Here is a 25,186-nt window from a genome sequence, read left to right on the forward strand (position 1 = left end):
CAGTTAAGTATATTCATCTTTGCGTTTAAGTTTCAGAGCACATGCTGTGACCTACAGAGTGCAACACTCACAAAGGAACTGAAACAGCACTGAATTTTTTTAAATGTTTTATTATTTATTTTTGAGAGAGAGAGAGAGAGCGCGCACGAGCGAGTGGGGGAGGGGCAGAGAGAGAGGGAGACACAGACTTCGAAGCGGGCTCTGAGCTGTCAGCACAGAGCCCGACGGGGGGCTCGAACTCACAAGCCTGGAGATCATGACCTGAGCCAAGGTCAGACGCTTAACTGACTGAGCCACCCAGGTTAATATATATTCACAAATATTTGTTCTCCTTTTATGCGAGTTCTCATATTTTCATCTTATGGTAGATTTTAATTACATTTAATAAAATGCTGTTTGCTTAAAAGATTAAGCTCCCACATTTTAATGTTTACCTTTCTAAGTTCTTTTGTTCCTTCTTCATACTAATGCTCACCATTTGTTTTACGGTAAAGGCCGAATCAGTGGTCTTTAATAGACATCTGGTATAAGTTCCTATTCACCTTTGGCCAGACTGTGTATATTATATGAGAGAATAAAAAGCAATACCCACTGTATCTGTTTGCATATTCTCCCGCCTTTCCTAACAGTTTGGTAAATTCCCTCATCTGCGAGCTTCACAATTCACTAAAACATGATTCAAAAAAAGTTACATCAAAGGGGCACTTGGGTGGCTCAGTTGGTTAAGCAAGCATTCGACTCTCGCTTTCAGCTCAGGTCATGATCTCGCTGTTCGGGAGTTCGAGCCCCGCCCTGGGCTCTGCGCTGGTAGTGCGGAGCCTGCCTGGGAGTCCCTCTCCCTCTCTCACTGCCCCTCCCCTGCTTGCTCTCTCTCTTTCTCTCTCCCGAGATAAATAAATAAACTTTAAAAAAGAGTTATGTTAAAAAACAGAGCCAAGTTAATGTTTTCTATTAATCCGTACTTGGGAAATAACACACACATCTCGATTGCCCTATAGCCAGCTTCATCACCGATGAGTACTTCGGCCTCTAAAGGGATGTTGTCTCAAAGAAGAAAAGTTAGGGGTCAGGGAGAGACAACGTGTGCTGCATTGTCTGGAGTTCCTTTTGATGGCGACATTGTTCCCAGCAGGAAATAATCTTTATAGGAGATGCCTTTAAACAGCACTGTGTACTGCCTTTTAGTCCAGAAAACAGTGGACATATTTTAAGTTTATCTTGGTGAATGAGTTCTCTCCAACTCATCTTGCTCTTCTCCACTAGAACTTTCTCTTTTAGGGGGGAAGGGGGTGCCTGGGTAGCTCAGTCAGTTAAGTGTCTGACTTTGGCTCAGGTCATGATCTCGCCGTTCGTGAGTTTGAGCCCCACACCGAGCTCTGTGCTGGCAGTCAGCTCAGAGCCTGGAGCCTGCTTCGGATTCTGTGTCTCCCTCTCTCTGCCCCTCTGCCCCCCCCCCCAAATAAATAAACGTTAAAAATTTTTTAAAAGAACTTTCTTTTTTCTAATGTTTATTTTTGAGGGAGAGAGCACAAGCAGGGGAGGGGCAAATAGAGAGTCAGAGAGGCAGACAGACAGACAGACAGCTCTGGTGGAGAAGAGCAAGATGAGTTGGAGAGAACTCATTCACCAAGATAAACTTAAAATATGTCCACTATTTTCTGTCCTTTCTCGCCTCAGCGGCTTCTGCACACTTCTCAGCTCTAGAGTGGAGAGGGGGGCATCTGGGAGACAGTATAAATCAAGCAGAATTACCACGGCCATTAACTTCCGGTTTGGGGCTCATCTTTGCTTACCCAAGTGAATTTTATTTTTTGCCTCACGGGAAGTTGGAGCTAGGAGGAAGCTCAACAATTAGCTCAATTTCATTATTTTCCAAGAGTGGATACTGCAGCTGGGAGGTACTGAGTGACGTGGCCTGTGTTCTTTCTCATTAAAGGCCCATCTCCCGGGGCACCCGGGTGGCTCAGTCAGTTAAGCGTCCGACTTTGGCTCAGGTCATGATCTCGCGGTCTGTGAGTTCAAGCCCCGCGTCGGGCTCTGTGCTGACAGCTCGGAGCCTGGAGCCTGCTTCGGACTCTGTGTCTCCCTCTCTCTCTGCCCCTCCCCTGTTCATGCTCTGTCTCTGTCTCTCTCTCTCTCTCTCTCAAAAATAAATAAACATTAAAAGAAATTTTTTTAGAACAGACCTATCTCCCTTCTAATTTTAGGTCTGGAGCCCTTCTGGAAGATTAAGGCTTATGCACATCAACTAGAAAACAATCAAGCACTTTAAATACTCCTATACGGCCAGGCCCCGTGGGCGGTAGAGATAAACATGAAGACGCGGCTGTTTTGGGGGAGAATGTTCACATTTGGTAGTGTGGTTTGCAAAATCGATATTACCTCTGTGTGACGCGTAGGTCGGTCTACTCAGCACTGTGGGAGAATGCAAAAAGAACCAGGAATTTTAACTTCTTTTTACGAACCTTATCCATCATAGTTTAGTCACGCTGACACGCCTGCTGAAGAAAGCTCATTTTCTTTACGTTCCCGGGGCTTTTACCTGAAAACATCATCATGTGTTGAAAGTTCCAGCCAATCTTATGCCTTCTGCCCAAGTTGAGGAAGAAGGAGAGCGGGTAGATGTGTGCAGCTCGGCCCAGGAAGATGGCAACCTGACCACCAGGTGGAGGTTAAGGGCCCAACGGGTTTCTAGAACGGCAACTTCGCCCGGCCTCTGGTGGAGCAGAGAATTTTAGGAATGCTGGGACACCCTGTGACCAGGAGCTAACCGCACCACGATCAGGAGGGATGCGCAAGGCAGCCGGGCTAGACCCGGTGCCCTCGGAACACGTGTCAGCTACAAGCAGGACGCAGGTGGCCACCTTTCCCGACCTCCTGGCTCACAGAGGTAATGCCTAGCCTGCTAGACGCACTGTTGGAACTTCTTGATTTAATTAAGCGGGTGTGGACCAAGTCTCCCCCCTATCTACACCTAAGCCGAGGAGCCCTGGCAGGGGTGGGGAGTTGAGAGGAGCAAACAGTGGCTTGGGCTCCGTTAGAAGAAGGAAAGTCATGAGGCGCCTGGGTGGCTCAGTCGGTTAAGCGTCCGACTGCAGCTCAGGTCACGATCTCACGGTCCATGAGTTCGAGCCCTGCGTCGGGCTCTGGGCTGACGGCTCAGAGCCTGGAGCCTGCTTCTGATTCTGTGTCTCCCTCTCTCTCTGCCCCTCCCCCGTTCATGCTCTGTCTCTCTGTGTCTCAAAAATAAATAAAACGTTAAAAAAAATTTATAAAAAAATTTTAAAAAAAAGAAGGGAAGTCACAAGAAGAACAAATCTCTAACCCGTGGGTCAAGAGCTCATAAGCTTTAGTCAGAAGTAAACAGGAGGGGCTCGAAATGACCAGGAAGATGCTACGGCTAAGAGGTGTGGAAACTTGGGAGCACTTGGGACACTTCAGATGCATTCATGTCCCTCCCAAGCCTCAAGAGGGGGTAGATGTCTCTACCCGGGTGGCTCAGATGTCTTTTTGGAGGCGTGAGCCCATGGAGGCAGAGGAGTGTGGCAAGCGAAAAATTCAGGGAAACGGGCCATTCGTCACTCGCTGAATGGAGAACAGAGCCCGGCAGGGAGCCACATGCTGTCCTGGTTACAGGAGGAAACTGCCATGGGACCCGCGGGGACCGGGAGCTTCCGTTCCAGCTGAGTGCAGCTGTTTCAGACAGAAGCCAGGGCGGAACTGTCCTCTGCCTTCTCCAGGGTAAAGGACGGACTGTTTTTCTGCTTTTAGCTTTTTTTTTTTTGTTTTCTCCTTTGGTGTTGTGTTGTGTTGTGTTGTTTCGAACGGCAGGAAAGCAGGTAGCACTCAGAAAGCTCGATTCCATCCCAGAAGCCAGGCAACCGTCCTCCAGTGGGAAGTGGCCTTTGAGATTCCCAGGGGACCCGTCTTGCCCCCCCCCCCCCCAGGCCCTCATCTGCAAACAAGAGCGGTGCTCTCACTATCCTTTGCAGGATGCTGTGCCAGGAATACAAATCCAGGAGGCATGTGAGGAGGTCTTTCTGAATCGAGAATAAAAACACTGATCCCCTTAGATTTGCAGCTGTCACTCTGGTGAGTGTATAAACCCGAGAAAGGAGCCCCGGTGGAAGCCGATTAACACTCTAACTGGAAGGCCTCCACGTGGCATTGGGCCACTTATCGCTATCTAGCTGCTTGGTGAGGGTCAGCTATGCCTGCACCATAAACGAAAAGCCCAGAAGAGAAAAACGCTCCTTTTTTTTTTTTTTTTTTTAAGGTTACCCACGAGGCCTCAGAAAAGGCAAGAGTATGGGCATCTGGGTGGCTCAGTTGGTTGAGCGTCCGACTTCGGCTCGGCTCATGATCCCACGGTTCGTGGGTTCGAGCCCCGCGCTGGGCTCTCCGCTGATGGCGCAGAGCCCAGGGCCTGCTTTGGATTCTCTCTCAAAATAAATAATAAACATTAAAAATTTTCTTACAAAAGGAAAAGGCAAGTGCAAATGCCCAGCAATAGGGGACTCCAGCTCCAGGCTGAGCTAGATCACTCCAGTTCCAAGGCCCTCCTGACTTGAGAGAAGCCAATCCCCTAAACTGTGTGTCTCTTCCAAAACCTGTGCTCACAGTGGAACTGAGTCAAGGAAATGAGTATTTTTCCATTTTGTGGTCTCTTCCTTTCCTTGTTTTTTTTTTTCCCCCTTAGCGGGGGAAAAACGTCTTTTCCACAGTGAGCTGTCACGGTAGGGATGCTCCCGTGAAAGCGTGCTTGTAACGCCTGCGGGCTTCTCTGGGCAGCCAGAGGAAAGGCTGCTCGCTCCCATGTGCGGCTGGGAGCAAGACTAACAGAACCTTCAGGTCTTCGGAACTGGGAACCTCCTGGATTGGGATTCGTGCAGCACTGAAGTAAAAACGATTCGGGGACTGATGCAGATCCTGAAATACGTTTAGGTCTACGAACCCACGTAAGCCTTCTTTTTTCTCATCATGAAAACACCATGAACTAGCTTCTCCAGCGGCGGTCACCTGTCCACGCAGAAAACAGCAGAACCACACACACACACAAAAAAGGATACAAAAGCTCCAATGATGAAAACGGGGCTGAAGACATGCTTCTGGAAGGTAAAGAGAGCCAGGCCCATGTAGGAGAAGATGAAGTTCTCTGCCAGGAAGTGTAACACCTCAAAGAGCTGCACAGAAAGGGAAAAGGAAGCCATAAGTCGTGTGGGCCCCCTCCCTGCTAGTCACAGGGCACTCGTGAGGACCCAGGGCCCGCTCTCACCTGCTTCGTTCGACTTCTTGATTCCACCGACAGATTGTTGTAGGTGTAATGAGCCTGTGTGATGCCACAGAAAAGGACAGCCACAACGCCTGGGGAGGGGTGGTTAAAAAAGAAAAAAAAAATCAATGATGAAATAAAAAAGGAAGCAGGAAAAAAATCCCCGCTGCAACAAAAAAGTTAGGGTAGGCCCAACATATCCAGCTACTGGAACAGTTTGGAAAAGTTTCCTATTCCTGAAGGTTCCCCCTGCCCCCACCACTCCTACCAACCTTTCCTTCTTCTCATTCTGCCCGCCTTCAAAGCCAAGGTCCTTGACTTCCCTTCTTGCTACAGTTTTAAGGGCATTCTCTCCCCCTCCTCTAAACTGCCCCCGAATTTGGCATTTAGCGTTCATTTCTTCAAAGAGGCCATGAGGGCCCATCATGCCCTTTTGTCCTGTTCCTCTAGGTTCTCAGAAGCCAGGGATTTTCATTCCAGGCAAACGCTTTCTGTTTTTGCCTCGTCTAGGGCTTGAGACCAAATGGATCCAGGGTACCGTTCCATTTATCCGAGCCTTCATTACCTCGATTTCTGATTAATGGTAACTATTTTGTTGTGCAAGACAGCTGACACGGGGGCCTTTGCCTATACATTTACAGATAACTGTCAAGTTTTAAAGAACTGGGATATTTTACAATGCTGCCTATAAATGCATGTTGCACTATTTTGAAAAGAGGATAAAAGGGCTCCCCCAACTACCTGGCTCATGTATAGTAATTGTACTTGATTTTCTAGTGGAAAATTTCAGGGATTTAATAAAAATGTTTATTTATTTTTGAGAGTGAGCGAGCAGCGGAGGACCAGAGAGAGGGGGGGACAAAGGATCCGAAGTGGGCTTTGTGCTGTCAGCAGAGAGCCTGACGTGGAACTCGAACCCACAAACTGTGAGATCACGACCTGAGCTGAAGTCAGACGCTTAACTGACTGAGCTACTCAGGTGCTCCTGTGATATTCTTTTCTTTTCTTTTTTCTTTTCTTTTCTTTCTTTTCTTTCTTTCTTTCCTTTCTTTCTTTCTCTTTCTCTCTCTTTCTTTCTTTCCTTTTCTTTTCTTTTTTGACGAGAGATTGTGAGGTGCTAAAACCACACGGTTACTTACACTAATAATTCATGAAACTGACGTCATAAAAAAACAACACTGAAACACAGCCGCCGCTACAGTAAGGGGAAGGGCAGCCCAAGGGTAGTGTGAACCCACCTGTAAAGCCACAGGCTTCCGCCAAAAGGAACGTGCTCCAGGACATCAGGAAGAAGAGTGCCGTCTCCAGGAGGGGGAAGCAGTGCAGCTTGGTGAACTTGGTCACGTGGGCCCCACCCGTCAAGGAACTCGGCTCCAGGAACAAGTTATCAGGGCCACCAAGAACCACGCTCCATCAGCCCGGGACTCCCCTCCCCCCCCCAAGGGCTATCCTTTCCCTCCAACGCTTCTTTTGGGGGCTCCACAGCTGCTGCTCGGTTCTTAAAGTCATAAAAACTGAGTTCTTTCTAGCAGGAAAGAGGTTACTGAGGGCTGGGAGAGAGGAGAAAGCGGGATACCGTTTCTTGGCTCCACGGTTTCTGTCTGGGATGATGCAAAGGTTCCGAAAACAGACAGAGGGGATGCTTACACAATGTGGACGCATGTAATGCCACCGAGGTGGACACTGAAAAGTGGTTACAGGGGCAAATTGTGTTATAGGTATTTTATCGCAATTAAAAAAAAACAAACAAACCGATAATGTAGCATACCGAAAATGAAATGGGGTGAATGGCACGGTACGTGAATTTTATCTTAATAAAGCTGTCTTTAGAAATCGAACTTTCTAAGGAAACCAGAAAGAGGTCTTCTGTGCTCTTTGCAATGCCCCCTGGCTCTGAGGGGCACGATCTTGGCCTGAGGGGTGACTGGCAGGTCAGTCTTAGCAGTGCCGGGGGGTGGGGGGGTACCACAGGCAGGCCGGGTGAGAGTAGGCCAGTGAGACTCTGACCTCTGTGGGCCACCAAGACCAGAGTTCACAGCAGGTGTCTCATGAAGGCATGACACACTAAAAAAAAAAGAAAAAGAAAGCACACCCCCAGGGGCAACTACAAGGTGCTTGTGTCACTTTTTGGGACCAGAGATTGCCCTCATAGCACTGCCCTTCCACAGTGGTCCAGCACGGAACTATCTCACGAGTGCTTTCACCGAACAGTGGAAGTCCCCGGGGCATCTAAAGGGCCTCTGTGAAGAAAGCAACTGGATCCGCGCCATCCAATATGGCAGCCGCTAGCCACACGTGGCTGCTGAACGCGTGGCGTGTGGCTAGTCCAAACTGAGATACGCGGGAAGCGCAAAATATGTGCCACGTCTCAAAGATTTAATATACAAATGAATGTATAAAGTCTCATTGATAATTTGTACAATGATCGGAGGCTGAGATGATGCGGCCGGCACGTGCGGCTCCCGTTACCTTGTACTGGGCAGTGGTGCCGTCGAAAGATATGACGAAGGACTCAGCACACCTGCCCGGGGGCCGCCTGCTCATTCCACACTGTGCTTTTACGTCGCTTGGTCGGTGTTTAACTCAAGATGATACCATCCTTCGCTTGAGGGAGGCCACCTTGCAGTAATTCCCACCAATGGCCGCAGGTGGTTGCGGCCACAGTAGCCGGCGTGACCCGTAACAGTAGGTGGCAGTGGCGAGCTTGAATCTAAAGTACTTCCCAGCCTGCTCCCTCCCGGCCTCCTGTGTGGTGGTCCCTGACCCCCTGCCTCCTCCTCGCTCTTTTCACCACCACCCCCTAAAGCCAATGTTTTCCCTGAACTCGCATCCCCAACTGGTTCACAGCAGGGAGCCAATGCAAAGGGGGGCACCGAGCTTCGGCCAGAGTCACACTCCCCAACCTTTTCTCGGACTCTTAGCTACACGCTCGACGGTCACGTTTGACCAAAGGGACCCATTTCGGGAGCCTCCAGAAAAAAAAAAAAAATCCACCTCTGAAAGGGAGAACCGAGACCTTGTTGTCGTGAGTGCGACAGCACACGATCCTACCCGGGGCGGGCACGATGACCACAAAAAGGATATTAGAGCCGTCACGACGCCAGTTACGGCTCCCATGGTAAAAGAGCCACTGAATATACCTAGGAAGATGCCCACCGATTTAAAAAAGGCAGCAGCATCAAAGGCATGAGTGTTCAGCCCCGCTGGCTGGTAGGCAACAATAGACCTGGGGTTTAAACAGAAGAGAGAGTTAAAACGGAGTGCACTGTCTTTACACCACGGTCCCCCAAAATACCCACAAACATAGGCATCTACACTCTGCCGAACACTCCCCGTGGTGTAATTCATTTCATCCACAGCCATCCTGTCATGCTGGTATCAGCATTCAGATCGCTGCCAAGCGGACAAAGCAACATAACTTTTATCGACCAAGCTGATAAAACCTCATTTAAAAAAACCCAGCCAGTTCAATGTTGAACGCTTTTAAGATAAGCCTCTGAATTTGGCCCAGAGCATTCAGGAAGCCAGACTCTCTCTTCGTCGGGGAAGAAATGCTGTTACTTACGAGGACAGGACAATGGCAACAGCATCATTGAGGACGCTTTCTCCAAACAGGAGTGCGTAGAGGTCCACGTCTGCGTGCAGTTCGTTAAATATCGCCAGTACGGTCACTAAAAATGAGCACAAAGCAAATAAATTCGTCTCAGTTTCTGACTTTAAGCCACTGATGACAAATGCAGAGAGGCAATTCCTGCCTTTGGCGGGACAGGGTGGTTTGGGAGACAGTAAGGGAGTCAAGGACAGGTTGTGTATCTGCGGGATAAATGAAAATGACAGTCTTCCTGGTCTGGATGAGGTCTCATGTGGTGCTTGATTCTAGTAACACTGCACTGCGACTCTGCGCTTTCTACCGCAATCCCATCATGCTTTGAAAATACCGCTATTCCAGAACTTAAGAAAAATAATCACAGTTCGTGTGATCTGGCTCCACTGGTGGGTTGAAATCTCTTTGAAGGCAAAAACCTTGTTTCATTGACCACCGCGTCCCCAGAACCCAGTATAGGTACGGAGAAGGCTTTAGTAAAGGTCTGTGAGATAATGGAAGTCTTCTTTTATGACAGAGCAGATGTCTGTCATAGCTCAGAGTCTTGACATGTCTTAGACATTTAAAAAACAGCTATTCTCCAGGGGTGCCTGGGTGGCTCAGTTGGTTAAGCGCCAGACTTCGGCTCAGGTCATGATCTCATGGTTCATGAGTTTGAGCCCAGAGTCGGGCTCTGTGCTGACAGCTCGGAGCCTGGAGCCTGGAGCCTGCTCTGGATTCTGTGTCTCCCTCGCTCTCTGCCCCTATCCCATTCATGCTCTGTCTCTCTCTCAAAAACAAATAAACATTAAAAAAAATTTTTTAGGGGCACCTGGGTGGTTCAGTGGTTGGGTGTCCGACTTTAGCTTGGGTCATGATCTTGTGGTCCGTGGGCTCGGGCCCTGCATCGGGACCTGTGTTGACAACTTGGAGCCTGGAGCCTGCTTTGGATTCCACATCTCCCTCTCTCTGTACCCCTCCCCCATTCACTCATTCATTCATTCATTCATTCTCTCTCTCTCCAGAAAATAAACAAACATTAAAAAAAATAAAAAAAAAATTTTAATGAATAAAAAGCAGCTATTCTCCAGATGAGCAGTTCTCAAACTTTTGGTCTCAGGACTCCTTTATACTCTTAAGGATTATTGAGGCGCCTGACAACCTTTAGTTTTGTGGGCTATAGCTATCGATAGTTACTGTATTAAGTAAAACAAAAATTTAAATACTTATGCACTTAAAATTACTAACGAACCCATCATATGTTAACGTCCATGTGTGTAATGAAAAATAATTATATTTTCCAAAACAAAACAAACTTAGTGAGAAGAGAGCCACCGTTCTACAGTTTTTCAAATCTCTTTACTATCCAGATTAACGGGAGACAGATGGTTCTCTTATGTTTCTGTGTCCGATCAACAGATAGTCAACACTACATGTTATGTAGCCTCTGGGAAACTCCACAATACTGCACGCTCATGAAAAAAAAATGGACGTTAAGAAAGACAAATAACGTATTACTATTATTAAATCAGTTTGGACCTTATGCAGACCCCCTGAAAGCTCCTCAACATTCACACCCAACTACCTTCTGCTTTTTTTAAATTTTATTTTAGAGAGAGCACAAGTGAGTGGGGGGCAGAGAGAGGGAGACAGAGGATCTGCGCTGACAGCAGAGGGCTCGATGTGGGGCTTGAACCCATGAAACGCGAGATCATGGCCTGAGCTGAAGTTGGACGTTTAACCAACAGAACCACCCAGGTGCCCCTTATTATTATTTTTTTTATTTGAGAGAGAGAGAGAGAGAGAGAGAGAGAGAGAGAGAGAGAGAGAGAGAAACACGTGTGAGCCGGGGAGAGGGCAGAGGGAGAAAGAGGGAATCCCAAGCCGGCTCCACGCTCAGTATGGGGCCGAATGCCAGGCTCGATCCCATGACCCTGGGATCATGACCTGAGCCAAAATCAAGAGTTGGATGCTCAACTGACAGCCACCCAGGTTCCCCTAAATTTATTTTTTTTAATGCTTTTTTACATCTCGTTTACTGCCCGGGTTTCTTGTCTGTTTCTTTCTGTAACTCTTTCCATAATGCTCCACTGTTTTACCCCTCTAATTTCTGAGTTTTCCAATCCTGAGATATACAGTTCTTTCATAACCTCTATCGCTTTCTCAATTTCCTTTAGCTTCTATTGGAATATTAGTTTTAGTGTGCTTTGGTACCCGATTTTGCTGATACGACTTAATTATCTGCAACTTTATTACTCAGAAGGGCGATCTTCATTTTTTTCTTACAACATGCTTGCGTCCGATTCACCAATCTGTGTCTGCTGCTCGCTGTTAGGTGAGATGGGAAGACCCAGAATAGCTTTTCTCCTTTCATGGCTCTAGGGCTCCCTCTGCTGGTTTTACATTGAAGTATTGAAAATATGGCCCCTGAGGGTAGCCAACCTCTCAATAATTTTCTTCAAGTGTTTATTTTTTGAGAGAGAGAGAGAGAGAGAGAGAGAGAGAGAGAGAGAGAGAGAGAGAGACAGAGCGCAAGCAGGGGAGGGGCAGAGAGAGAGGGAGACACAGAGTCCCAAGCAGGCTCCAGGCTCCAAGCTGTCTGCACAGAGCCTGACACGGGGCTCTTACCCACGAATGCGAGATCATGACCTGAGCTGGGAGTCGGATGCTTAATCAACTGAGCCACCCAGGCGCCCCGCCACCTCCTCAATATTCAATGAAATCTACTTCCTCTGTGTTCTATTGGCATCTGAGCTTGCTTTCTCCTTTAATGCCCTGTCAAGCAGGGTCCGTGGTCCCAGTGGTTCATTTTTAGGGAGTGGCTCTGTCCTTCCAGAGAGATTTTCACCGGGTGTTTTTTTGAGAGCCCTGAGGGCTCAGGTCTCTCTAGCAGCCTCACACCTCCTCCAGTGTCCTAACCCGTTGTCAGCCACAAATCAGAGCCTGTAAAGCACCTCCCAGCTGTAACGGTTGTTATCCGATATGCCTACAAAGTTCTTTACTCCAGGCGGGGACCCCTCCTTTTGAGGGTGAATACTTGTAGGAAAGTTCCCTCCTCTTCTCACCTCTGCTTCCTCCTGCACAGCTGCTGTTCAGGTCCCTAAGTCCCCCTGCTGCTGGCAGTTCAATATTTGGGGATTCATGGGCCCTCCGTCAGCTAGCTGGAGCTCTGGTTTTCCTTTTGCTTTCCTGCTTTCTCTATTTCTGTTAGGGGTTAAGGAAGATTCCCAAACTACACTCTCCCCGTCGTGCTTTCCTTTTCAAGTAAGTTTAATTCATTTATAGAGGGGAAGAAAGAAGTGATGTGGATATGAAAGATGTTGACTGTGTCCGGAGGCTGCCCCAGGTAATGATGCCCCTCCGTGCTCCAATCGCTACTCTAACCATTCGAACAGTAGCGGGACATCAACAGGGGGGCACTACCAGAAGCCACAGTTCCTAGAGGACATGTCAATCTCTTTCTTCCACCCTTAAATACAGTTTACTGGGTGACACAATAGGAAAAAATCTTTAGGGATTTGACTGAAAACATCTTATTTTCTGGATTATCTATCTATCTATCTATCTATCTATCTATCTATCTATCTATCGTAAGAATATGAGTTGGGGAGGGGCAGAGGGAGAGGGAGAGAGAGGATCCCAAGCAGGCTCCATGCCCAGCACAGAGCCTCACCAAGGGCTAGATCTCACGACTGTGAGATCATGCCCTGAGCCGAAATCAAGAGTCGGACCCTCAACCAACTGACTAAGCCACCTGGACGCCCCTGGATTATTTACTGCACGAACAGTATCTGTGGCTCCTTAGAGAAAATCCGTGCTGGTTAATTTTATGGGCCAACCTGACTGGGCCATGGGGACCTCAGATATTTGATTAAACATTATTCTGGGTTTGTCTGTGAGGTTTGGGATGAGATTAACACTTCAGTTGAAGGCAGAAGTCTTGCCTTTGGACTCGGCTTGGGACTACGCCATTGGCTTTCCTGGTTCTCAGGCCTCTGGACAGCAGATGTGGGGACTTCTCAGCCTCCATAATCACAGGAGCCAATTCTTTATATCCAATAAATCTCTTTTCTCTCTCTCTCTCTCCCTCTCTCTCTCTCTCCACATACACACATACACACACACACACCTATATATTCTGTTTCTGTGAAGAACTCTAACACAAAACCTTTATTCTAGTACCTCATCACTCTGTGACAAGAACTCTCTTTTTAAAAAAAGTTTGTTCATTTTGAGAAAGAAAGAGAGAGAGAGAGAGCAGGAGAGGGGCAGAAAGATAGGGAGAGAGAGAATCCCAAGCAGGCTCTGCCATGTCGGTGCAGAGCCAGACGCAGGGCTCGATCTCATGAACCGTGAGATCGTGACATGCGCTGAAATCAAGAGGTGGACAGTTAACCAATGGAGCCACCCAGGCACCCCAAGAATTATCTTGTTTTAACCCAATACGAAAGAAAAATTAACAATGCTAATAATAATAACCACAATTACTAAGGGCTTACCATGAAGCAGGCACTATACTAAACATTATTTTTAATGCTTATTTATTTTTGAGAGAGCAAGAGTGGGGGAGGGGCAGAGAGAATGGGGGACAGGGGACCCAAAGCGGGCTCTGCACTGACAGCAGAGAGCCCGACGCGGGGCCGGAACTCACGAACTGCGAGATCGTGACCTGAGCCGAAGCCGGATGCTCAACCAACTGAGTCACCCAGGCACTCCTCTGCTGAACACTGGACAGTGTCATTCAGGCCTCATAAAACCCTAGGTGGGCAGTACTATCATTTCCGCTAATTCAGAGATGAGAAAACGGGTCTGATGGGCTGCTTTCTGCTACAGCATCCAAACTCCTAAAATCTCAGTGGTCGAACCCAGAAGTTTTATCCGTCATTCCTATGACACGTCCACTGGGGGGCTGGCACCGGAGGCCTGTGGTCACACCAGTCACTCAGGGACGCAAGACTGCTAGAGGCTGGTCTCAATGGACTGGCGGCCCAGGAGACCTGGGGCCCAGGACTTTACCAATCAGGGTCCTGGCAGGAAACAGACAGCACCCTCGAACTGAGCAACTTGAGAAGCGTTTAATAAAGGGATTATTTACAGAAGTGTGGGCAGACTATGGGGAAACCACGAGAGAGAGGACAGCACGTGCGGGTGAAAACGGGGAGCTTTTATACCATCCCTCCGCCTGGAGGGTCCAGAGGAGGCGTGACTCTGCCGAACCAGGAGCTGGTCTATGTCTCCACCCTCCTTCTGGTCTCCCACTGGTGCTCCCCTGTGGACACATCCCAGGGGAAACCAGCAGGCAAAGGGACTTTGAAATCTTCCACACAAACCAGCCTCTTGGTGCCAAAAGGAGGGTGGTGAGTAAATCTGGAGGGGCAAAGAGGAGCCATCCCACGTAGCCGCCAACTGGCTATGAGAGCTTAGCACACAGCAAAGTCCAAAGATTTAGTGAAGTGCGGGGGTTTAAGCTCTATGATTTTCCAGAGCCCCTGTGGCTTTATTTTCTTTTTAGAAATGTTTTTTTTCTTTTTTTACAGTTTGTTTATTTATTTTGAGAGAGAGAGGGAGAGGGCGCACACATGAGGAAGGGGCAGAGAGAAAGAGGGAGAGAGAGAGAATCCCAAGCAGGCTCCGTACCACCAGCGTGGAGCCTGATGTGGGGCTCAAACCCACGAACTAGGAGATCATGACCTGAGCTGAAGTCAGATGCTTAACCACCTGAGCCACCCAGGCGCCCCCCTTTTGACTTTAAACACTATTTTCCTAAAATACTAGTTACTGGAAGTAAAAAAAAAAAAAACAACAACAGTTAACTCACCCATAACCATAAAGGCTAGCTTGCATAATTAATACTAATCACAACGAACATTTACACAGCCCTGCTCTGAATGTGGCTGCTCTGGTTTTCAGTCTCTCATCCTCCCCGCCCATCACTTTATAAAACAAGGCACGAACCCCGCAGTGCCCCTTCTGAGCAAGCCTGTGCACGGCCAAGAGGAAGGAGCACTGTGGGTATGGACCACCAGAAGATGACGGGGCGGGGGTGACATACTGGGTGAGTGGCCTCTCAAGGCGGGGAGTAAACAGACTGCTCCCCTGTACAGTGGGACCCCCGAAATCAGGGACAGCAGGATCACAACAGCTGTTTCTAACCGGGCGCGGACTAAGGAATGACGAGTAGTTGACCGAAGGCCTCTGGTACGGGTATCTAAAAAGTAGCGGGGGTAAAATAAAAGAGCAGACAGAGGAAGAAGGGAAAATCGAGAACCGGGATTTGTTCCTTCGACTAACTTGGCCTGAACACTTCACGTGTGTACTAAAGGGCACTTAGCACTTGCGAACACTCAGTACACAGTGGTGAGTAGCGTTAAGTACAAAATAGGCTTGACTCAAGAGCCGTGGGCGCGAGTCACTGGAGGAGGTAGGGGAGTGCGTGTAGGCAGGTGGCAGATGGGACCTGAGCCTCAAAAGACAAGCAAGAGACTGACTGAGCAGCCCGGGTGATGCGACTAGAAAATTACTGGCGCCACCGATCACCGATCACCGATTTGGAAACCTGTGTCGACATTTCAGAAAGATTTCCATTAAAAAGCAGTTAAAGTTAATGTTAAAGTTAAAGTGATGAAATAGAAAACAAGGATGCAGGGGTGCCTGAGTGGCTCAGTCGGTTAAGTGTCCGACTTCGGCTCAGGTCATGATCTCGCGGTCCGTGAGTTCGAGCCTCGCGTCGGGCTCTGTGCTGACAGCTCAGAGCCCGGAGCCTGTTCCAGATTCTGTGTCTCCCTCTCTCTCTGCCCCTCCCCCGTTCATGCTCTGTCTCTCTCTGTCTCAAAAATAAATAAACTTTAAAAAAAATTTTAAAAAAAAGTTAATGTCCTAATGCTTAGTACGTTTAAACTTCCAATTTTCTAGAACTTCCACTGATATAAAACCCTTACTAGGCCAATCTTCATAGGCCACATAGCAACAGTGTATCATGATAATGCCTTCCATTATTGTCTACCACGACTTAGATACATTAAAGTGAGGTAAACAATTAGGAAGAGAATCTGGAAAAAAAAAAAAGCCTTCCCATCCAATTAAAGGAAATAACACTAATAGGTCGGAAAACGATACCCGTGATCTTTGTATTATACTAACCTCCTTCTTGCTTATTGGTGATACTAGTGTGAGAAGTTAGTGATAAAGTTACAGATGAGTATAGGTAGTAATACACTTTCAGAGAGACTAACCACCTTTCTTAGACTTCCGCAGATTCGATTTCTCAATAGACACACATTGGGAGACAATCACAGACATTGTAGTATGAAAAATAACAGAGCTACTTTTTGGAGTGCTCCTTAGAAACATGCCTGAATCAGTGATAACCTATTGTTTATTTAAAAAAAAAAAAACATAGGGGCGCCTGGGTGGCTCCGTCGGTTAAGCGGCCGACTTCGGCTCAGGTCATGATCTCGCGGTCCATGGGTTCGAGCCCTGCAGCAGGCTCTGGGCTGACAGCTCAGAGCCTGGAGCCTGTTTCAGATTCTGTGTCTCCCTCTCTCTCTGACCCTCCCCTGTTCATGCTCTGCCTCTCTCTGTCTCAAAAATAAATAAACATTTAAAAAAATCAATCAATAAATAAAATAAAATAAAATAAAATAAAATAAAATAAAATAAAATAAAATAAAATAAAATAAAATAAAACAAAACATAGAGGGGGGTGCCTGGCTGGCTTGGTCGGTAGAGCACGCAACTTTTGATCTCAGGGTCATGAGTTCGAGTCCCATGTTGGGTGTAGAGATGGCTACAAAAAGAAGTAAGCTTAAAAACAAAACAAAACAAAACAAAACAAAACAAAACAGAACTGGGATAGCGAAACCAAAGGGAGAGACCATTTTTTTAAACAATGGGGAAAAGAAAGAAATTTCTGCCTGAGCCAGATGTGGATAGAGACCAACGTGATTAGCAGATGCTATGGTCAGTGCTTTATACCTGTTAGTTCATTTACTATTCGCAACAGCCCTGGGAAATAGATATCATTACTCCTAGTTCATGAATGCAGCAACTGACATGGAGCAGAGAAAGTATGCCCAGGCCACCCCGGTCAGTGACTGGCAGGGCTGGAGCTCAAACTTACCCCTGTAACTCCACACCCCGTGCTCTTTCTCAAAAACCAGGGTGCTTCAACCAGCCAAGCCTTCGATATCAATTTGCTTAGTGCTTTTAATAAGTTATGGGGCTAAGAGAGGTCAATGGTTTTTGGAACAGTGATGTTTTTCAGACCCATACAACTGTCTAGGGCCGTGCCATCCAATATGGTAGCCACTGGGCACAGGTAGCTATTTAAGTTGCTTAACATGAAATAAAATTTTAAAATCGGTTCTCCGGTTGCATTACCCCATATTTTAAGTGCTCAATAGCCACACGTGGCTACTGGCTACCATACTGGACTGGGCACAGAACATAGAACATTTCCACCATCGCACTGACCTAGGGGACTCCCCCGAGAGGTGGTGCAGTTGTGTGGTGGGGAGAATCTTAGTATCTTTAAAATCATCGCTGTCCAGAAGGTTAGCGGGCCTTTCCACCGCCACTCTTGGGCCTCCACCATGTCTTTCTCTGTAAATTCTTCGCCTACGATGTACTCTCGGTGGTTGACATTATAGGAAGGAATAGCTGTGACTACTTTATGCGAACTGATTTAATTGTAGGTTCCACCGTTGAGAGGAGAGGGTTTCTGTTCGTTTTGGGGCTGTGGAGGAAGGGGGGCATATAATAATTCCACTTTTAAGAACTGGCTCAACTAACGCTTGAAAAATACAAGGTAAGAGATTTATTAATAGGAACCAGGTCACAGTATGCAGTCATTGCAGGAACACGGAGCAAAGGAGTTTACAAATAACATTACATTCACTCCAGTGGTACCAGAGTACATTTCCACTACAAAAAGGGCTTATTTATTTTTAATTTTATTTTAGAGAGAGAGAGTGCCAGTGGGGGAGAGGGGCAGAGAGAGAGAGAGAGAGAGAGAGAGAGAGAGAGAGAGAATGCTAAGCAGGACCCACACTCAGCACAGAGCCTGACATGACCCTGAGCCGAAATCAAGAGTTGGACCCTCAACCGACTGAGCCACCCAGGCGCCCCAAGAAAAGGCCTTATTTAAATGAAATGATGTATTTCCGGGGCGCCTGGGTGGCTCAGTCGGTTGAGGGTCCGACTTTGGCTCAGGTCACGATCTCGCGGTCCGTGAGTTCAAGCCCCGCGTCGGGCTCTGTGCTGACAGCTCGGAGCCTGGAGCCTGCTTCGGATTCTGTGTCTCCTCTCTCTCTGGCCCTCCCCTGCTTGTGCGTTCTCTGTCTCTCAAAAATAAATAAATAAACATTAAGAAAAAAAAAAAGAAATGATGTATTTCCTAAATGAGGCCAAAGGCATGGCACGGAGGAAGAAGACAGTCTTGGTGCGGAAATTATGACCAAATTAGACATTCTTAAATGAAAGACAAAAGGGAAAGAAATACAGGTGGAAGCAACCCAAGTGTCCCGTTACGGATGGACGGATAAACAAAACGTGGTATATATGCACAATGGAATATTATTCAGCTTTGACACCTGCGACCACAGAAATGAACCTTGAAGACGTTACGCTGAGTGAAATAAGCCCGGCACAAGAAGACAAGTGCTGTATGATTCCACTTCACTAACATATCTACGGTAGTCGAAGTCACAGGGACAGAAAGCAGAATGGTCGGTTACCAGGGACTGGAGGCAGGTGCAAACGGGGGGAGTCACTGTTTAACGGGTACAGAGTTCCAGCGGTGCAAAATGACAGCCGGGAGCCTGCTTGGGATGCTCTCTCTCTGCCCCGTCCCCTACTCCCACATACCCAACCTCGTAACAAATAAACTTTAAAAAATTAAAAAAAAGAAATAAAAGGGAAACGCACACCCTTCTTACAAAAGCCATCTATCTCTGTTAGACCACTTCCGGTCTCTCCCTCCACCATTCGGTGCTACTTCTATTTAGTCTCTGTACCGCAACCAGAGTTAATGATCGCTCTGTACGTTTTAAGATGTAACTACTGGAATATCAGGATGACGAAGCCAATATGTGCAAAATACCTGGGTCAGTGGCAGAGATGATGGCTCCGAAAAAGAGACAGTCTGTGTAGTAAAACTTATCCGAGAGCTGCCCCACGACTTTCATGAGCTTCACTACACCGTACATGAGATTCCTGTAAGAAGGGAAGGTAAACTGCGTCAGAAGAGGAAACGAGACCCCGCCTGAGTAGCCTAGCCGACACGCGAACCGAGCAGCACCGGAATACCGTAGTTCGAGAGTGATCTGTGAAAACATCGGGCAGCTGTTGTGGTTGGACACTCTCACCAGGAACACGTGCAAATAAGGCTTTGGCACCAACAAATGGTTTGCAGTTAACGTCGTGGCGCTGACACACGTGAATGCCTACTCGATTTCTCAAAGTTGTGCTTACTCACAGCTATAAAGCGCGGGCCTCGGTTAGCAACGACTTTAAGGCATCTTAAGCAGCTGGGTAATGGAGAAGAAAGGAAGAGGAAGAACGCTGCATCGTGGGTGACAGATTGCCACGAAACTCACAGGGTTCTAAGACAGTGTGTGTAACGCTGTGGAAATGAGTGCACGGGGCGAAGCTGGAGAGAGAGAAAAACCGGGTGGGCCACAAAGGTCTAAGTGTTCCACCTTCTCGGCTGGGACGGGTTTCCAAATTCTCTAAATGTGGTAGTAAAATACCAGTGCACCCATCGACACATGCGGCTTCTCCTTCTCTGCATGGCTTGGGCAGGCCAGCCACGGCTCTTCTTGTACTGTGCAGGATGCGCCATGGCCTGAGACAGGCCACCAAGTTAAACATTTCGACTTGGCTACAGCACACTTCCTACAGGAGAGCTCACAAAATGGGAGGAGTGAGGAGTGTTCAAAGGCCTAGTACATGTTACTAAGGGTGTGTGTGTGTGTGTGTGTGTGTGTGTGTGTGTGTGTGTGGTGATGGCAGCTGCAGTGGTTAGGGGAGTAAAAATAACCACAGAATAGACTCATTGTACGCTACAGCTAACGCTCTCATCATGATACTCTTGCTGGTAAGGGCCATGTCATGGCTCCTCTCCTTTGCACCCCGGGCGCCCAGAACGATACACTGTTCAATTTTAATTCCCAGTAACTCTGAGATACACGTTTGATTTGCCTTGTGTTGCTCGTCAATTACCTTTCAAACATTTCCTGAGAACAACACGTGCCTCTCCCTTTCCTTCTCCCCCAGACTTAAGACTCGGGCGCTAGGCTTCTCTCTGGCAGCCTTTTCCCATCTGGCCACCCATGCCAGTCATCTAAGCTGTCACTCTTCCATGGCTCGTCTCTCTCAAAAAGGACAAAGCCCAAGCCCCTTCTATTCTGGCCACATGGAAGGCCCTGGCCTTGTATCTCCAGCTTTCCGGCTAAGTTTTTAAAAATTAAGGTCCACACTTTCTTCAGATTTTCTTAGCTTTTACCTAACGTCCCTTTTCTGTTCCAGGATCCCAGCCAGGATACCACACGACACTGAGCCCTCACGTCTCTTTAGTCTCCTCCTGGCTGTGACAATCTCTCAGACCTCGTGTGGTTTTTGATGACCTTGGCAGTTTTGAGGAGCACTGGTCAGGTGCTCTGTAGAATGTCCCTCAGCTGGGACGCGTTGGACTTTTTTCTCATGACTACACCGAGGTAATGTGTTTGGCGGGGGGCAGGGGGTAAAGTGCCACTGTCATCACAAACATCAAGGGGGCAGAGTATCAGTGCGATTTACCACTACTGCCTGCAAACCCCCCTCCCTGTACTCTGTGGAAGGAAGGAAATCACTGCGGAACAGCCTGCAAACAGAGCAGGAGGGGAGGTACATTCCTTCACCTGCGGGGTGGGGGCGGGGATCGACATACCTTATTTGGAACTCTTCTGCACAGAAGATCCGTCACCTCTCCCCCATTTATTTATTCTCCCAATCATTTATTTATTTTTTTATTTTAGTTAAATGTTTAATGTTTATTTATTCTTGAGAGAGACAGAGCATGAGCAGGGGAAGGGGCAGAGAGAGAGAGGGAGACACAGAATCCGAAGCAGGGTCCAGGCTCCGAGGTGTCAGCACAGAGCCCGACACAGGGCTTGAACCCACAAGCCGCGAGATCACGACCTGAGCTGAAGTCAGACGCCCAACCGACTGAGCCACTCAGGCGTCCCTCGCCCAATCAGTAGTGTCTACATCAGTAGACACTCAGAGGTTTGCTTCATGGTTTGGGACCAGTACGATGTTATTTTGTTGTTCTTTGGCCATTGGCCTTGGGGGAACCTTCAGGTTGGCTCTGTGTCTCTTTGACATGCTCTAAGTTCTTCCATGTGTCTGTTTGTTTTCTGGGCACTTTCTTGCTTTTTTGGCACTGTGCTATGCCCTGTTCTTATCTCGTGTATTTGCTACCCTCGCCCTAGAATCTGCGATTTCTGCAAGGTGTCCTGCTTCTTTTTATCGGAGAATGTTATCAGGAATCAAGATTGGGGGACTAGGTATAATTTTATTTCATTTTAATTAAGCCTAGTCTTAATTTAAATAGCTACATGTCGTAAACATCAAAACATCATCATAAACATCAAAATCCTGGGCTCTGCTGGTGTTCAGGGGCTGGGGTGGGGGTCAGGGGACACAGGGAGATGTTGCTCAAAGGGAACAAACTTCCGGTTAGATGATTAACAAGTTTGGGGATCTAAGGTACAGCATGGTGATTATAGCTAATAATACTGTATTGCATACTTGAATTCTGCTAAGAGAGTAGGTCTCAAATGTTCTCATCACAAGAAAGAAATGGTAACGATGTGACAGGCTGAAGGTGGTGGCTAATACTATGGTGGTAATGACTGCAATTTCTAAATGTATCAAATCAACACACTGTCCACTTGAAGCTCCCAGGATGGAATGTGTCAAGTATATTTCAGTACAGCTGGGGAAAACACCAACTCTGTGGACCCATGTGGATCTCATTTCTTTGGGAATGTTAATTTGGTTAATGACAAAGAGTAACTTACCCAATAATGAAGCAGGAAACGGCAGTCCCCAAGAAAGCATAAGCCAGAATAGACCCGAGATTTCTGAAAAAGTGTCTCTACAGAAAACAAAAGGCAGGAATCACATTGTGATTTTTGATACTGAGCATAAGAAACACAGTAAAAGTCTCTTGAAAGTGAGACTTTACTTATTGCCTCCATTATAACAAGAAGTGAAATTACTCCTGAATAAAGCCGTTTAGCTATAAACATTGTGGTTTTAAAATATCCCTTGTCCCACTAATCACTGAGGAAATAAGCAAGGGCTTGGTAAATTTCAGACAAAAGTCCCCTGATTATATTAAAGTACACGGAGAGAGAGCAAGTGTATGTGAGAGAGTGAGTGAGTGTAAGTAGACCAATCATTTTCATAGATTTAGCCCAAACTATTTACTGGTAACTTCTGGTTGTGGTGTACCTTAGATCATTACAGATATAAGTTTCAAAGTGATAAAGTATGAAAGTGATGTCTAAGGAGCTTTCTGCTTAATTCAGTATCAGAAAACAGTGTCCTCAGTATCCGCCTCATGGCATCGGAAATATCTCCTGATATTCTTCTGTATTTATCTTTGCAGCCTGGGAAAGAGGGCCAATAAAAACAGAAGTGGAGAACTGAAAAATAGGTAGTTCCGTTTAAGCTGGGCCCATTTGTAAGTTTATATATATGTGTATAAGTTTATATGCTTATACCAATGTAAGATCTAGCAATTATTCAGAAATAGATGGCAAAATTGCAATGCTTTCAATGCTTCTGTACATTCACTGGTTACCTTCACACACACACACACACACACACACACACACACACACACACACGGCTTTAGTTCTTATAAGTTATTATGCCCATGGGACATTCTGATGTGGAAAGTCCCTGTCCTTGGGGTTCTTAGGACCCTGAGCCATGGTTCTTACTCGTCAAGGCATAAGCTGCTCTCATCGGACAATGAGAACTATTTAACAAAACCAGACGAACCATAAACCCCCAAACATCCTAATTCAATAGGGGCCAGGAAGACTTCATCTAAGAATTTTATTTTTTTTTTCATGAATATTTTATTTATTTATTTTTATTTATTTTTTAATCTATGAAATTTACTGTCAAATTGGTTTCCATACAACACCCAGTGCTCATCCCAAAAGGTGCCCTCCTCAATACCCATCACCCACCCTGCCCTCCCTCCCACCCCCCATCAACCCTCAGTTTGTTCTCAGTTTTTAACAGTCTCTTATGCTTTGGCTCTCTCCCACTCTAACCTCTTTTTTTTTTTCCTTCCCCTCCCCCATGGGTTTCTGTTACGTTTCTCAGGATCCACATAAGAGTGAAACCATATGGTATCTGTCTTTCTCTGTATGGCTTATTTCACTTAGCATCACACTCTCCAGTTCCATCCACGTTGCTACAAAGGGCCATATTTCATTCTTTCTCGTTGCCACGTAGTATTCCATTGTGTATATAAACCACAATTTCTCATCTAAGAATTTTAAAAGGCAGGAGAGTCCCAGTGTACCAGCTGAGTGACATCAGGGAAAGACAGGGCTTGGGAAGAACTCAGCATGATCAAAGCAGCCACCACGAAGTGCCCAGTGCTTGGCCCTCTCTGAAGCTGTGAAGAAGGTGTCAAGGAAGGACTAGGGCCCCTAAGCCACCTGCTCAGAAGAGAATCCTCCAAGGGCTTGCCACACCAGCAGTCACCAAATGGGGGTGCTGCCTGTATATATTATGCACACATTATGTCTGCCTTTTAAATCAGTCACTGTCTCCAGTCTTTTTTTTTTTTTTTTTTTTTTTTGCTTTCTTCTGGGTAACCATCCCTAGGGTTACTTTGAATATGTTAAGTAAATTCATATCCGTGATTATTTGCCCAAACAAAACATTAGGAATATAAATCTGCCACCCCAAACACCCCCATGACATATCCTAAAATCTCACACACACACACACACACACACACACACACACACACACACACACAACTACCCGTCTCTGTTCGTATTTGCTGATATGAATTGGCATACCTTGAAAAGAAAGGTATGCCAGGCCACTTATTTGTGTCTCATTACACCCAGTACTTAATTATGTGCCTCACAGCTTCCAAAGTGCTTTCACATACAGTGTAGATGCAAGACGTCAAAGGGCTCCAGAACCACATCCCCATAGGGAAGAAAGCACAGCACCTCCTGGCCCTAGGACCGGATTCTGGTGGAATCCTCTGTCTTTCACCCTGTTCTCATTTGGCCAGTCATGTGTGGCTCCCCATGGCCGGGACCGAATCAAAGCTAATTCCAATGATCGTTTGTTCAGGTTAGGGGGAAAAAAAAAAAGGCCCATGTCCCCCTGACAACTATATGTGCATAGGTCAAAGGGTCTGAATATCTGTCTCCGTAGCTGCCGTTAACTGGTGAGTTATTACACATTTAATTGATAACAGGTTTTAATCACAGGTGGCAAAACCAGACAAAAACCAGCTCTTTCAGTACCTTTATAAGGACTATCTAAAAAGGAAAGTGGCTGAATGAACAGTGGACAGCCTGAAAGACTGCCATCTTAAAAACTTAGGCTCAGTTGGTTGACTGTTGCTTTCGGCTCAGGTCGTGATCTCACAGTTCGTGAGTTCGAGCCCCCGCGTCGGGCTCTGTGCTGCCAGCTCGGAGCCTGGAGCCTGCCTCAGGTTCTGTGTCTCCCTCTGCCCCTCTCCCGCTCGTGCTCTGTCTCGCTGTCTCTCAAAAATAAACGTTTAAAAGATGTTTGAAAAAAAAAATAAAATTAAAAAAATAAAAACAACTTAAATTGGTAACTGGCAAAGCCTGCTGTTTGTTCTCCTTCTGAGGAAATAAGTCTGATACAGGGAAGGCTCTGCAGAACCCAAAGTCTTTTTCAGCCATTAGAGCAGCTCTCACAATCAGTGATTTGGTTCCATTTATTTATTTATTTATTTATGTATTTATTTATTTATTGAGAGAGACAGACAGACACAGACAGAGTGTGCAAGTGGGGGAGGGACAAAGAGAGAGGAACAGACACAATCTGCCATGGGGCTCGAACTCAGGAACCATGAGATCACGACCTGAGCCAAAATCACAAATTGGGCGCTTAACTGCTTAACTCACTGAGCCATCCAGGTGCCATACCTTATGTAACTGTAGTACAATATCAAAACCAGGAAACTGGGGGCGCCTGGGTGGCTCAGTCAGTTAAGCATCCGATTTTGGCTCAGCTCATGATCTCGTGGTTCGTGGGTTCGAGCCCCGCGT

The 25,186-nt window shown here is 46.9% G+C and overlaps 1 protein-coding gene across 3 annotated transcripts in view; it reads right to left on the reverse strand.

Annotated features, from left to right (window-relative positions):
- Positions 1 to 25,186, reverse strand: part of SLC9A7 (solute carrier family 9 member A7) — a 132,735-nt gene that overhangs the window by 41,615 nt on the left and 65,934 nt on the right. For all 3 annotated transcript variants that reach the window (XM_042973843.1, XM_042973842.1, XM_042973844.1), the window contains exons 4-11: positions 21,917 to 21,993; positions 18,955 to 19,067; positions 8,838 to 8,943; positions 8,357 to 8,498; positions 6,511 to 6,616; positions 5,276 to 5,364; positions 5,070 to 5,183; positions 2,543 to 2,654 (exon numbers count right to left, since the gene is read on the reverse strand). In XM_042973843.1, coding sequence (XP_042829777.1) covers positions 2,543 to 2,654; positions 5,070 to 5,183; positions 5,276 to 5,364; positions 6,511 to 6,616; positions 8,357 to 8,498; positions 8,838 to 8,943; positions 18,955 to 19,067; positions 21,917 to 21,993 — 859 coding nt within the window. The remainder of the gene's footprint in view (positions 1 to 2,542; positions 2,655 to 5,069; positions 5,184 to 5,275; positions 5,365 to 6,510; positions 6,617 to 8,356; positions 8,499 to 8,837; positions 8,944 to 18,954; positions 19,068 to 21,916; positions 21,994 to 25,186) is intronic.

Source organism: Panthera tigris, chromosome X (assembly GCF_018350195.1).
Source record: "Panthera tigris isolate Pti1 chromosome X, P.tigris_Pti1_mat1.1, whole genome shotgun sequence".
Lineage (NCBI taxonomy): Eukaryota > Metazoa > Chordata > Mammalia > Carnivora > Felidae > Panthera > Panthera tigris.